Source organism: Sinohyriopsis cumingii, chromosome 3 (assembly GCF_028554795.1).
Source record: "Sinohyriopsis cumingii isolate HCF-2022 chromosome 3, ASM2855479v2, whole genome shotgun sequence".
NCBI classification, from domain to species: Eukaryota; Metazoa; Mollusca; class Bivalvia; order Unionida; family Unionidae; genus Sinohyriopsis; species Sinohyriopsis cumingii.
The window spans coordinates 145,650,822-145,664,256 of NC_142963.1; the positions used below are offsets into that span (position 1 = coordinate 145,650,822).

At 35.4% G+C, this 13,435-nt stretch overlaps 1 protein-coding gene across 6 annotated transcripts in view; it reads left to right on the forward strand.

The window, feature by feature from the left end:
* LOC149804074 (leucine-rich repeat serine/threonine-protein kinase 2-like) overlaps positions 1 to 13,435 on the forward strand; it is a 327,016-nt gene that overhangs the window by 272,652 nt on the left and 40,929 nt on the right. For all 6 annotated transcript variants that reach the window (XM_089953980.1, XM_089953981.1, XM_089953986.1 and 3 more), the window contains 6 exons: positions 964 to 1,027; positions 1,622 to 1,687; positions 2,309 to 2,476; positions 3,008 to 3,106; positions 5,428 to 5,553; positions 5,765 to 5,872. In XM_089953980.1, the coding sequence (XP_089810106.1) occupies positions 964 to 1,027; positions 1,622 to 1,687; positions 2,309 to 2,476; positions 3,008 to 3,106; positions 5,428 to 5,553; positions 5,765 to 5,872 (631 nt within the window). The remainder of the gene's footprint in view (positions 1 to 963; positions 1,028 to 1,621; positions 1,688 to 2,308; positions 2,477 to 3,007; positions 3,107 to 5,427; positions 5,554 to 5,764; positions 5,873 to 13,435) is intronic.

A 13,435-nucleotide genomic window follows, 5' to 3' on the forward strand; every position in this document is an offset into this window, starting at 1 on the left:
GCCGAGTGGTCTAAAGTGCTCTCCGTTACTGATCACTGCCATCTCACCTCTGTCTGCATGGGTTCGATTCGGCCAATGTGGGTATGTGAGAAAGCTTGTCACTAGCTTCTTGTGGGTCGGCGGTTCTTCTTGGCATTTTCCTGGGTTCTTCCTCCACCATTAATACTGGCCGCCATGCATAGCCTATCATGTGCTGAAAAATGGTGTTAAACCCAACAACAACAACAACAACCTAACAGAACTTCAGGACTAACATGGTGTCCATATTTGTTCAGGCAAGTACATGTTATTGACACAATAGAAGTGATGTTCATAACGTTCCATAAACTCTAGATAATTTTGTTAACTTTCATAACTCTGAGATGTAAGGGCATATTTTTTCCCATTTTGTTTAAAATAACTTATTTGAAATATTAGAATTAGGTATTATATACACTGGAGGCAGATGTCATGGTATTTACCTTCTATGTATATGAAGGATTTGCATCCACCCCTTCAATGAAAATAAACTCTACCAGAATTCAGAAAATGACAGCGAGCAGGCCCCTTGTAAACATTGAAAACTTCCATTTGGTTTGAAACAATGAGAAAATGACAATGTTAGGGACCACTTGGTGACAGTTGAGTTAGAAATTAAAATTCAGTGTATGAAATGAGTAAGTTTTGTACCTTTGTTATATCCTTGATGTTTCATTTTTAAAATTGGTATTGGGGATACAAGCTGCTGAGTATATCGGCTGAAATTATAATTGGGCGATTATCATTAGAATCAGTTGTTTTTTTCTTCTCCAGACTGTTAAAAAATTAGACTACTTCAAATTTAAGTGATACAAATGTTGGAAGATAGTTTATACAGGGTTATTTTCTTCCAATACATTTGCTACATTAACCTACGAAAAGAAATGGTAAACTATTTAGCTATCTAAACCCTGAGAGCAATTCTTTTTTTCTCTTTTTTTTAAGCACTGATAACCAGCTTGGTGATGGTGGATTTGGACATGTGTACAACGGCACATACAAAGACAAGGTATGGCCATTCTCTGGTTTGGGAATATTAATTATATGTCTTCTAATTAACATAATAGCTTAAACCATAAATCATCTTGACTTTTTGATGAAGAAAATCAGATGTTTATCTTAAAAATGATTGATTAGAAAATTTAGCTGAAATATATTACTTCATTAATAATACCTTTTAACTTCCCTGATTTGGACAATATCATGGCATAAATATATTTAACTACTTATAACTTGTGTACAAACAGTAAAATATTAAGCTCTGAAGCAAGGGAGATAATCATATATTAAATCATGATATGTAAGATGCCTAAGAAAAACTTCTAATTAGTAAATACCACATAAATGTTGACTGACAAAATGTATATAATCTTGGATCATGGTCTCCGGTATGAAAAATATTTTTACTTCATTTATTTAGGCATCTTTATTTAATTGTACAAATTGTTAAGCTGGTAAAAAGTTCCAGATTTATATTTAGTCAAAAGGCACATCATTATCATGCAGACATGCTGGTGATGCTGTCATGGCCAAAACATTTGAGATAGTTTACAGAAGGGACAATATTCTTGCATTGACCCATTTATGATCATTTATGTTTCAGGCTGTAGCAGTAAAAGTTTTCAAGGAGATAGCTGATGATCCTCCGCTGAAACTGCTCCGACAAGAGGTAAAGGTTTCCAAAGTTTCGAGCATGCCACATTTTTAAAAAATATGTGTTTGTACTGCAGTTATACAATTAAATAAAAACTGTTTAACACAGACAAATGAAATTAGGTAATCATATATGTTGTGGATGACACAATCAGTTTTCATGCCTTTATTATATAAAATTTTCAAAGTTTGTATAAAAAAATTGACTTGCATTTTTTAGTTGCAGTGGGTAAGTATGGAATATGTGTGTTACAAACACAAATGTAGTTCTGGATGTTGATGTTTGATGTATGAAGGGTTTTGACAAATGCTTTAGTTTTGATTAAAAGTTTGCAAACTACATACTGAAAACTATTACTGTTACACAATTGTAAAGTAAATCAGTTATTATCCTGATGCTTTTCTTAGAAAAGGTGGCAATTATGTTTATCCCAGCCATATAGCTGTGCATGTTCACTAAGTAATATTGTACAACTCAAACATCAATTAAAATAGTGACTTCAAAATGGAATATGTTTAAGTATAATTTTGAGATGTACACAACTGTTTAAAAATTTTAATGTGTGAAAGAGATAATGTTGGATTAATTTTGTAAGAATGTTGTAATCTGATCTTTTTCTTTTGAAATAAATTTCAGGCAGCAATTCTACGATGCCTGAATCATCCCAGTGTTGTTTCTCTTGTTGGAGTTTGTGTTCGGCCACCCATCATTGTCTTAGAATTGGCACCCTGTGGTACCCTTGGTGCATTACATAAATCGGGGCAATGCAAAACTAGGTTGCTGCAACACAGAATTGCTTTGCAGGTACATCTTTCTTCTACTGCTTCTACCTTCTTTAAAGATATACAGGAGACACAGATAGATATAGATTGCTTACAATTGACAGTGGTTTCGGGAATAGTTGAGAAACTGAAAAAAAAATTTAATTTTGGTTTTAACTCACTTCGATTCTCTCAGTGTTAAATATATCGGGTCAGGATGAAATGACTTCTTACCAGGAATTACATCATCTGAGAGGAGTTTTATGGAAACACTTTAGTGAATGATAGGAATCTAATACAGCTATTTGCTGAATGTTGGGATCCATGGTAGCTTGGTTGCTTGAGCATCATACTTGTAGTCCATGGATTACAGGTTCAGTACTCACTCATGCCATCCCAGGTCAGCTGCCTTGGTGTGTAATTTGGAAATCCATTTAGCTGCAATTTCCACAGCATGATATAGTCAATAAAGTGTCTACAGTGCTATTAAAACCAAAATTATTTTAAAAAATTATCGAATGTCATGAAAATGTTGATAAGTTTTGTTACTCTATATGGAGCATGTAATTTGCAGGTGGCTGAGGGTTTGATGTACCTACATCGTTTGAGGATTGTGTACCGAGACATGAAGCCAGACAATGTCCTCATCTTCAGCACCAACCTTAATGAGACTGTAAGTCAGAACTTTAAATCATTTAACAGTAGTATTCAATTTTTTGAAAAAAAGACGAATGGTCTCTAATCACAGATGACTTCTTTATGCAGGAAATTTTGCACAGCTGTTTTTTGTGTTAAGGATTGTACAGGTTTAACAGATATAAAACACTGATGGTCAGTGGCAGTCATAAAAGTAGGATATACCTAAACTCTGGGGAAAGAAGCTCAGCAAAGCTCTCTACCTCACCTGGTTAAATACTTGAAAAACATGCATTTACCATAATTACAAAAGCATAGGTTCTTATTATGAAACAAAAGTAGGTCACTATGACACATACAAGTAATATTATTATGTGTGTTCAGTGATATTTGGGATGTTTAATTGACCTCTGCTACTTGTGAACTCTGGGCATTTCATTCCCTAACAGTTTTTATCAATATTAAATTCATAGAGGTAGGTAAAAATAATCTTAAATACCTGCCAAAAACTAAATTCACTGGATTTGCATCTGAAAAGTTTCTTTTTTAATTTTCAAGTTAGGTATATTTACCTTTCTTTTTTCAAAGCATTAAATGTCATAATGCACCCCAATCAATAATAAAATAATACATGTGATTCTACTGGTGGAAGGACAAAAAATACTGTTTGAAAAGCTTTCTGCTACTGTTTTATAGTTGACATCTACTGTTTTTGAAAAAAGACTTTTTAACCAAAAACACCCAGTATTTTTTTGAGTGATCTTTCTAGAAATATTGTATAAACTAGTCATAACCCATCGACTGGGGACCAGGATTATTCGACAGTTGCAATGATCATTGCAACGATGTTTGCTGGGTTATTACTAATGCAATTGGAAATAAGTACACAATGGCTGACATGTGTACACAGCAAGTTGTAAATTGATTTTCTTACTGTTGTAATTTGAAGATTTTAAGGTTGAAGGCAAGATATTTATTGAGGTATTATAAATAACATAGGGATACAAGTTGGTCCATCATTGCTTTTGAGTCTTTGATTACAATATAGGACAGCTGTTAGGGGAGATGAGGTAAACAGGAGAGGTCAGTCTAAGAGTGATTTTGGCATAAGCATTTTTTTGTCTTGTTTAATTGTTTTTGCATTTCTCAAGATGATTTAAGAGAAATAAATGAATTCTGAAACATAAGGTTTTTCCCAATGTTAAGTAAAAACATTGGCTATAAAATATTACAGCAAGTTTTAAAAATGCTCGGAAATCAGAGTTTAAGTTTGCAGATGTCCTGACCTTATATTATGTGTTTTATGTGAAGGGGATTTTAAGATAGTTATTGGGGTAAAACTTATATCATCAATTTGCAGACACCATCAAATAGGGAAAACCTGCTGTCACCAGACATATGCAGACACCATCACATATAGAAATATGATAATACCAGACGAATGCATACACAATCACATATGGAAATGTGATAATACCAGACATATGCAGACACCATCACATACAGAAATTTGATAATACCAGACATATGCAGACACCATCACATACTGAAATCTGATAATACCAGGCATATGTAGACACCATCACATACAGAAATTTAATAATAGCAGACATATGTAGACACCATCATGTATGGAAATCTGATAATACCAGGCATATGTAGACACCATCATGTATGGAAATCTGATAATATCAGACATATGTAGACACCATCACATACTGAAATCTGATAATACCAGGCATATGTAGACACCATCACATACAGAAATTTGATAATAGCAGACATATGCAGACACCATCACATACTGAAATCTGATAATATCAGACATATGTAGACACCATCATGTATGGAAATCTGATAATACCAGACATGCAGACACCATCACATACAGAAATCTTATAATACCAGACATGCAGACACCATCACATATGGAATTTTGATAATACCAGACATATGTAGAGACCATCACATATGGAAATCTGATAATACCAGACATGCAGTCACCATCACATATGGAAATCTGATGATACCAGACATGCTGACACCCTCATGTATGGGAAATTTGATAATACCAGACATATGCAGACACCATCACATATGGGAAATCTGATAATACCAGACATGTGCAGACACCATCACATATGGGAAATCTGATAATACCAGACATATGCAGACACCATCACATATGGGAAATCTGATAATACCAGGCATATGTAGACACTATCACATAAAATGTAAGTTGATTTAGTAACACTACAGATTTTGATGTCCATTAACATTATGAAATCAGTTGATTTATACATTCTGTCACATATATCTAAAAAAATCAAGATATTTCTACATCAGATTTTTTTATAGGTGAATGCCAAGATATCTGACTATGGAATTTCAAGGTTTTCCACTGAGGATGGGCTAGTAGCCCAGGAGGGGACACTGGGCTACAGGGCTCCACAGGTCACCAGGAAGGAAAACTACTCTTTCCAGGTGAGATTGGCTCATTGAGGTCAAGTTTTCATTTTAGATATGGTGTTTATATGCTACATTCTTCATTTTTAATGAAGTTTCATGATTATAGATAATTACATTACTGTATATGTGAAGATCTTTGGTCACTTCTGCTAGTTGACCTGGATATTTAATAGATTACTCTGATGCATGTAAAAATACTTATTCAAACCTTATCATCTTTGTCCAGGCAGATGTGTTTTCCTACGGTCTCACAATGTATGTCATGCTAACAGAAGGTCGACATCCATTTGATGAGTTTGAATCCAAAGGTGAAAGGGACAGAGCCATTGCTGAGGTGAGCAGTGTTGTAAACATTTTTTGTGTATTTCCTTGCATCGAAACCATACTACTGATATTGTGGTAAAATCTTTGTTTTGTGCTTTGGAGATCTGAGGTTTAAGCTTTTATATTATTTTTAGCTTTTGTGTTCATATTGAAAAATGTCTTTTTGTACAGTTGCAAACTTTTTTTCAACATAAATAATGATCATAAAATTGAGAATGAATGTATTATAATTATGAATTATTATTATGTATTATAATTATGAATTATTACTATGTATTATAATTATTATAATTATGCCTTATAATTATGTATTATATTGAATTATAAATGTATATTATAATTATGTATTATGTATTATAATTATGTATTATAATTATGAATTATAATTATATATTATAATTAAGAAAAATAATTTAACATCACTTAGGCATATAATTACTATTGAAACAGTAAGTCACTGCTTCGCATTCTAATTTTTCACATTTTTCGTACACTTTTATTTTAATATCAGTAATAAGTTACCAATGCAATTATGCTGCTTACCTTTTTAAGACAAAAACTACCTTCATCCACATAAAAAATTCCATTTACCTATCAGATGCCAAGTTCCAGTCTAGGTAGAATTAACACTCACCCGTTTTATCCACCACATCATAGGCCCATGAGTGCTGATGTTGTGAGTCCTAGATCCACATCACAGACTTGTATGGAACTTAAAGTTAGCCCTGCCTTTTTTTCTGCAGCCTTTTTCAGACTTCTGTAGGAGGAAACTTTGGCTGCACTACAGTGCTCTTTGTAGGTTGTTGCCAAAACCTCGAAGCAAGCATTGTTGATATCCATGGTGCATTGTTGATGTCCATGGTGCATTGTTGATATCCATGGTGCATTGTTGATATCAATGGTGCATTGTTGATGTCCATGGTGCATTGTTGATGTCCATGGTGCATTGTTGAAGTCGATGGTGCATTGTTGATATCCATGGTGCATTGTTGATGTCCATGGTGCATTGTTTATATCAGTGGTGCATTGTTGATGTCCATGGTGCATTGTTGATATCCATGGTGCATTGTTGATGTCGATGGTGCATTGTTGATATCCATGGTGCATTGTTGATGTCCATGGTGCATTGTTTATATCAGTGGTGCATTGTTGATGTCCATGGTGCATTGTTGATATTCATGGCACTGTCAGCAGACTATCACTGATCAACCTTCACATGGTTGTAGTCCTGGACACTTCTAAAGTCAGCTCAGCTACCCATCTTTTAAAGGTAGGGTCTCCTCTATAATAAATGAAATACAATGGCTTCAGTTCTGGATACATCCTCAGGCCAGCTTCTTCCCCCATGCTTTTGCACTGGTCACATTTGATGCATTTGAAGGAAGAGGTGAACACCCTTCTACAGCAGTGAGGTTGTTAAATACCCAGTCTCTGGCCATACACTCTTAGATTTTTCTTCTTTTCAAAATATTGATGGAAAGTTTTGGTTGATTATTGATCCTTATACCTCAAACAAGTTTATCAAGATGGAGACTATAACTTTTGTCAGGAATGAAGTTAGGCCTGATGACTGGGCAGCCTCCATTGACTGGGCAGCCTACATTGACTGGGCAGCCTCCATTGACTGGGCAGCCTACACTGACCTTCAGTCACCTTCACATTACAATGTTTCCTCCTCACAAGAAATATCTCCAGTTTTTCAAGGACTGGTAGGTTTTCTGATGTCATGCTTTAACATTCAACCTAGCATCAGCCTCCAGTGCCTTTAACAGAGCAATGGGACAGTTGCCACCCATCTCAAGTCACTGGGAATCTCTTTCATCAAGCATTTGATGTCTCACAAACTCTCTTGGAGTAGCTCAGACAAAATATGTCCTCCTGCTGGTCCAGCTGAGATTCGTTCTAAACCTTTCTGAAAGGTCAGAGCCAAAACTCAGTTAAAGCACATACTGTAAACAGTGACCATGATGTGTCTCACTCAACATCAAATCCAGGTACAGAAGGAACTGCTCTAAAGACAACCTGGACCAATTACCCACAGCATGAAGCTAAATTAAATGCAAATACTAAATACAGCAGTCACCAAACTCTCAGTCGGTCTAGTCATGGAAATCAAGAAGTCCACACAATGCATCTGTATCCCCCACTTGTCAAAATCAGCAACATAGTTAAAGACAGATCTCTTCTCATAGGATCATTAATAATCAAAGGAGTAAGAACAAGAGGATAATATAAAACTGACGTAAAAACCCACAGAGGTACAACTATTAATACTATTGCAGAAAAAAAATTGGAAATGGATATGTCACCATATCATACTGTAATTCTTCTCATTGGTGGCAATGATTTCAGTAATGGCCAATCTTTAAATGGCATTGAGGATGATTATGAAAGCTTGTTGTATGCCATCATGTCCAAAAAACACAGAATCTAAAATAATCATCTCAGATCTCCCACCATAAAGGGACTCCACTAAATGACACCGTAAGTATGTTGTTTGAAAATTTCCAAATACTCTTTGTTCTGCAATACAGGACCTTCTTCAAAGAGAGTCGAGTGAACCAACAATTATACCAGCAAGACCAAATCCACATGTCTAACAGAGGTACTGCCATGCTCCTTAGGAATATAGACCAGTACATAAGACTTTTAAAAGGGGTTAGGCATGAGTCAGAAAATTGCTTGTATTGTGGAGAGCACGGTCATGTAACACAGTGATGTCTGCATGGAAAACAGATTCGTTGTTATCTTTGTAATAAACTAGGACATAAGCAAAAGTTGTGCACATAAAAATAGGTAGAAGGCAGTGATGTGCAGGCCTATGCAACACATATCCCACAACAAAATGCGTTAGAATATGTGTACACTTTTCAATGTAATAATTATAATTCTTTAAACAGATTTCAGGCACTATCTGATTTGTGTACAAAGTGTAACTTGTTAACATGTAAATAACTATTTGATACTGTTCAAGTTACTTCTCCCTCTGAGGCTCCTCAAGTGTCTAATATATCGATGTCTTCTTGTACACATGTAAATCAGTCTCATATTGAACATTCTCATGTATCCACTATAGTGTGGTCATGGTACAACAGATAGATCTTGTATGTTATCTTCTTCATGTGTTTATGTAAATAATCAAGGCGATGAAAAAGAAATCTGTCAAGTCTAAAAACAATACATGGCATACTACCTTGTCTGAAAATCAATCCTCTGATTGAAATTGTCATAGCTTTGGCCATCTCAAAAGAGGTCTGCAAGTAATCAACCTAAATATTCAACACATCCTCCCTAAACTGAATGAGATAAAGTTAATATTACAGCAAACTAGATCAGTCAATATTCTAGGTCTATGTGAAACCTTTCTTTCTGATGATACTGATGATTTGGCTCTCCAAATACAGGGGTTCAATGTTGAAAGAAAAGATAGGGAATCCATGGGGGTGGGGGTATTCTTCTCTATGTAGACAGTTCCATTAGTTATAACAGATGTGTTGATCTAGAGACTGTTAGGGTAGAGAGTTTCTGAATCGAACTAACCCTTTCCCAATCAAAGCCAATACTCTTATGTTCAGTTTACAGGCCACCTAGTTCCACAGCTGATTGGATTTATAGATTTGAGGTGCAAATTCAAAAAGCATTACTTAAGGAAGATATAGAAACTATCATTTTTAGGTGATTTTTAACATTGACTACATGAAAACTCCACCATTAACATGGATAAGTAACTTTGAAACATACAACTTTACTCAATTAATTAACACCTCAAGTAGAATAACAGATAAAGGTGCTACTATCATTGATCATGTCTATACTAATAAACCTGAAAACATAAGTGAAATTAATGCACTAGTGTATGCTCTGAGTGACCACTACCCAGTCTGTATAACTAGACATGTTCCAAAATCATGTAAATATGGTCAACACATTGAAATACAATACAGGGACTTTAAACAGTTTGATGAGGAAATGTTCTTAAATGATTTAGTTTGCAAACCCTTCCAATCAGTTTGCAATATAGCTGATGTCAATGCTGCCTTAGACAAATGGTATCAGATGTTCAATGCAGCCTTAGACAAGTATGCCCAAATTAAAACAAAAAGGATTAAACACCAAATTACACCCAAGTGGATTACCCCTGAGATCAGTGAGGCTAGACACCTAAGAGATAATTTCCACAAGAAAAAAGACATGAAAAGCTATAGAAAGTGGAGGAATAAAACTAAGCACCTGATAGATAATGCAAAAGAGAACTACTATACACAAACTATTGATGAAAGTAAGAGTACCAAAACATTGTGGAAGCGTCTAAAAGAGCTGAACCCACCCATGAACAGTTGTCTTCCCCCTAGACTTAAGCAAAATGATGATATAGCAACATCTGTACAAGACATTGTGGAAATGTTCAACAATTTCTTCATAAGCATCTCCAGTAACAGTATTCAGAACCAGACTAACAGCCAATTGAACTTGATGCTCTTCTATTATTTATAAGTGCTAAAATTCCTGATGATAATTATTTTTCAATAGCTAATGTTAGTGAAGCTGATGTTTTTGATATGCTAATTAAGGTGAATATTAATAAATCCTCTGGATTGGATGGTAATGGTCCACGAATTCTTCAAATTGCTGCACCAGTAATAACAAAGTCACTAATGCGTATCATTAACTTAAGTATAATGAGTGGTAATTTTCCAGAAACACTGAAATGGGCAAAGGTTACACCTATCTTTAAGAAAGGAGAAAAGGAGGATCCAGGGAATTACAGACTAATATCAATTCTACCTATATGGTCAAAATTATATGAAAAGCATGTAGCCATTTAGGTTTATAAATTTTTTGAGACATACTCTGTACTTCATAAAGTGCAGTCAGGATTTAGAAAGTACCACTCGTGCCACCAAATTAATTGATCTTTGGCTGAAGGAAATGGATAATGGACATATGACTGGTATTGTTTTCCCTGACTTCAAGAAAGTCTTTGATCTTGTTGATCATGAAATTCTGCTGCAAAAGTTGAACTGTTACAGGTTCAACAATCCTTCTTTAAACTGGTTTAGATCATATCTAAACCAAAGTCTCAGCAAGTAAGCATTGGCAATATTAGCTCTCAAACTTGCACAATTCATTCAGGGGTCCCTCAGGGCTCAATTTTAGGCCCTCTCCTCTTCCTTATCTATATCAATGATATACCATTAAATAATGAATGCACAATTACACATTTGTTTGCAGATTATGCAACCTTGTATACATCTAGTTCTGATACTGAAGTTATCCAAATGAGATTAAACTCAGACCTTATTAGAGTCCAAAACTGAGCACAGCAAAAAAGGATGATAATTAATGAAGGTAAAACAAAATGTGATTTTTGGGACATCACAAAAGCTACACAAATCAGGGAACCCAAAACTATCTCTTGCAATAAATAATCATCCATTAGAAAATGTCAAACATGAAAAGCTTGTAGGTGTGACCATAGATAATAATTTATTATGGGATGACCATATTGATAAGCTTTGTAAAACACTGTCATCCAAAATTGCCCTACTGAAGAAAATCAAGAAATATTTACCTATGGAAAATCGAAATCTATACTACAAGTCATGTGTTCTTCCAACAATGGATTATTTTTCAAATGTATGGGGAAACTGTGTTAAATCTGAGCTTGACAGGATTTATAAACTTCAGAAATGAGCAGCACGCGTAATTTTAGATGCATCTATTGATCATCCCTCAAAAGCATTATTTACAGAACTCAAATGGTTCACAATATATGACAGGATAGATTTTCACAAGGCAGTTCTTTTATATAAATGTCTGCATGGAACTGCACCAGAGTATCTTCAGGAAGGCCTTTTTCAACACAATACCAGTTGAGATCAGTATCACATGGAAACCTTCTACCACCAAAACAAAGAACAGAACAATTTAAAAACAGCTTCCAGTACTCTGGTACAGTTATGTGGAACATTTAGTCTTAGCTTCCACTACATGTAAAATCTGCTGAAAATATTAGAGTATTTAAGAAGAGATATCATGAGCATGTATGCGCTTCTAATAAATAATGGAATTTAGTATTGTATTTTAATACTAAACATGTTAAAATAAACAGTAATTATTGCTATCTTCATATAATGTGCAATGTTATACTCTCCTTAGAGGGCCTCAAGGGAGAATAGTCCTTGACTAATGAGTCACCCTCTATAAATAAAGCATTATTATAATTTTATTATTATTATTATTATTAAACCTTGAGAAATCAGGGCTAATTCTATCTGAATTTTGTATCTGTTGGGATGAATTTTTCTCACCAATGGGGGGTTAGTTTATGTCCCTCTGAACAGAATAGACAGAATTTTGTTACTTTTGGAGGTGCTGCAAGTAAAGACTTTATTGTCTGGCTTACATCTATTTGTGGACCTTGAACTCCACAGCAGATTGCACGTGCACCCCTCCAGTTTCTCCTTCTGGTGAAATGGAAATCACACTGGGAACCTCTGACAGCTGGGATTTCTCTAGGATCTGAGTTTCACTACCACTGGTGTCAGTGGGCAGATCAGGACTAGTTTCCAAGCAGACTCCTAACCCTACTAACCCTACTTCTGTATGTTCACAAATGCATCAGATTCGGGGAGGGACACTCACTTGGAATCTGAAGAGATAGCTCCTCAGATTGCTGGAAGAAACAACACTACATATAAACAATTTAGAAAAGAAAGCAATATTTTTTGTCCTACAGGTATGTGTCAACCAATTAAGGAGTTGTTGTTTGATGGTCTACATACCTCAGGCAACAAGGAGGCACACATGCTCATTGTCTTTGAGTGGAGGTTTTTAACCTCATCTAGGCAACCTCAGAAGTGGTTACCCTCCAGGCTCATAATTTTCATTGCTAGAAGAATATTATGACAGACAGTCTGTCCAGGAGAGATTAGGTAGTCCTCACTGAATGGTCTCTGCACCAGTCCATAGCAGGGTCTCTTTTCAGGCTGTGGGGGAGACCTTTGGTGGACTTTTTCATGATAAGACTCAGTAAGCTCTCCTTTTATGTTTCCCTTGTCCCAAATTAGAGGATTTGGAAATCGGACACCTTCAGTGTGAAGTGGAAAAGTCTGTTTGCTTGCACCTTCCACTATTCAGAGTGATTCTACAAGTGCTTCACAAAGTCAGGATTTCCAATGCTCAGCTCATTTCAGTGATTATGTTGTGGCTTCAGCGATCTTCTTGACCTGATTACTGACCAGTCACATGACACTGATGTTGCAGCACAGCAGGTCCCATTTGTACAGCAGCCCTCAAATTCTCCACTTTCATGCTTGGTTCTTCTCAAGTGATTTGTCATCCACAGTAAGTTTTCAAGCAGTTTATTAATTTTTATACCAGTTTCTGAGGCTGCCAGCATCCAACTGCATTGGCAAATTAAACAACTTACGTTATTGATGTTAAAATATAGTGTGTGGGGTATAAAACTTATTTTAATGGTGTGATACTTACCTGTCACTGGTGACATATTCCCTCCTCCCAACATGCTCAGATATCCTAATAGTAGTCTAGCCATAAAAAGCGGGATGGG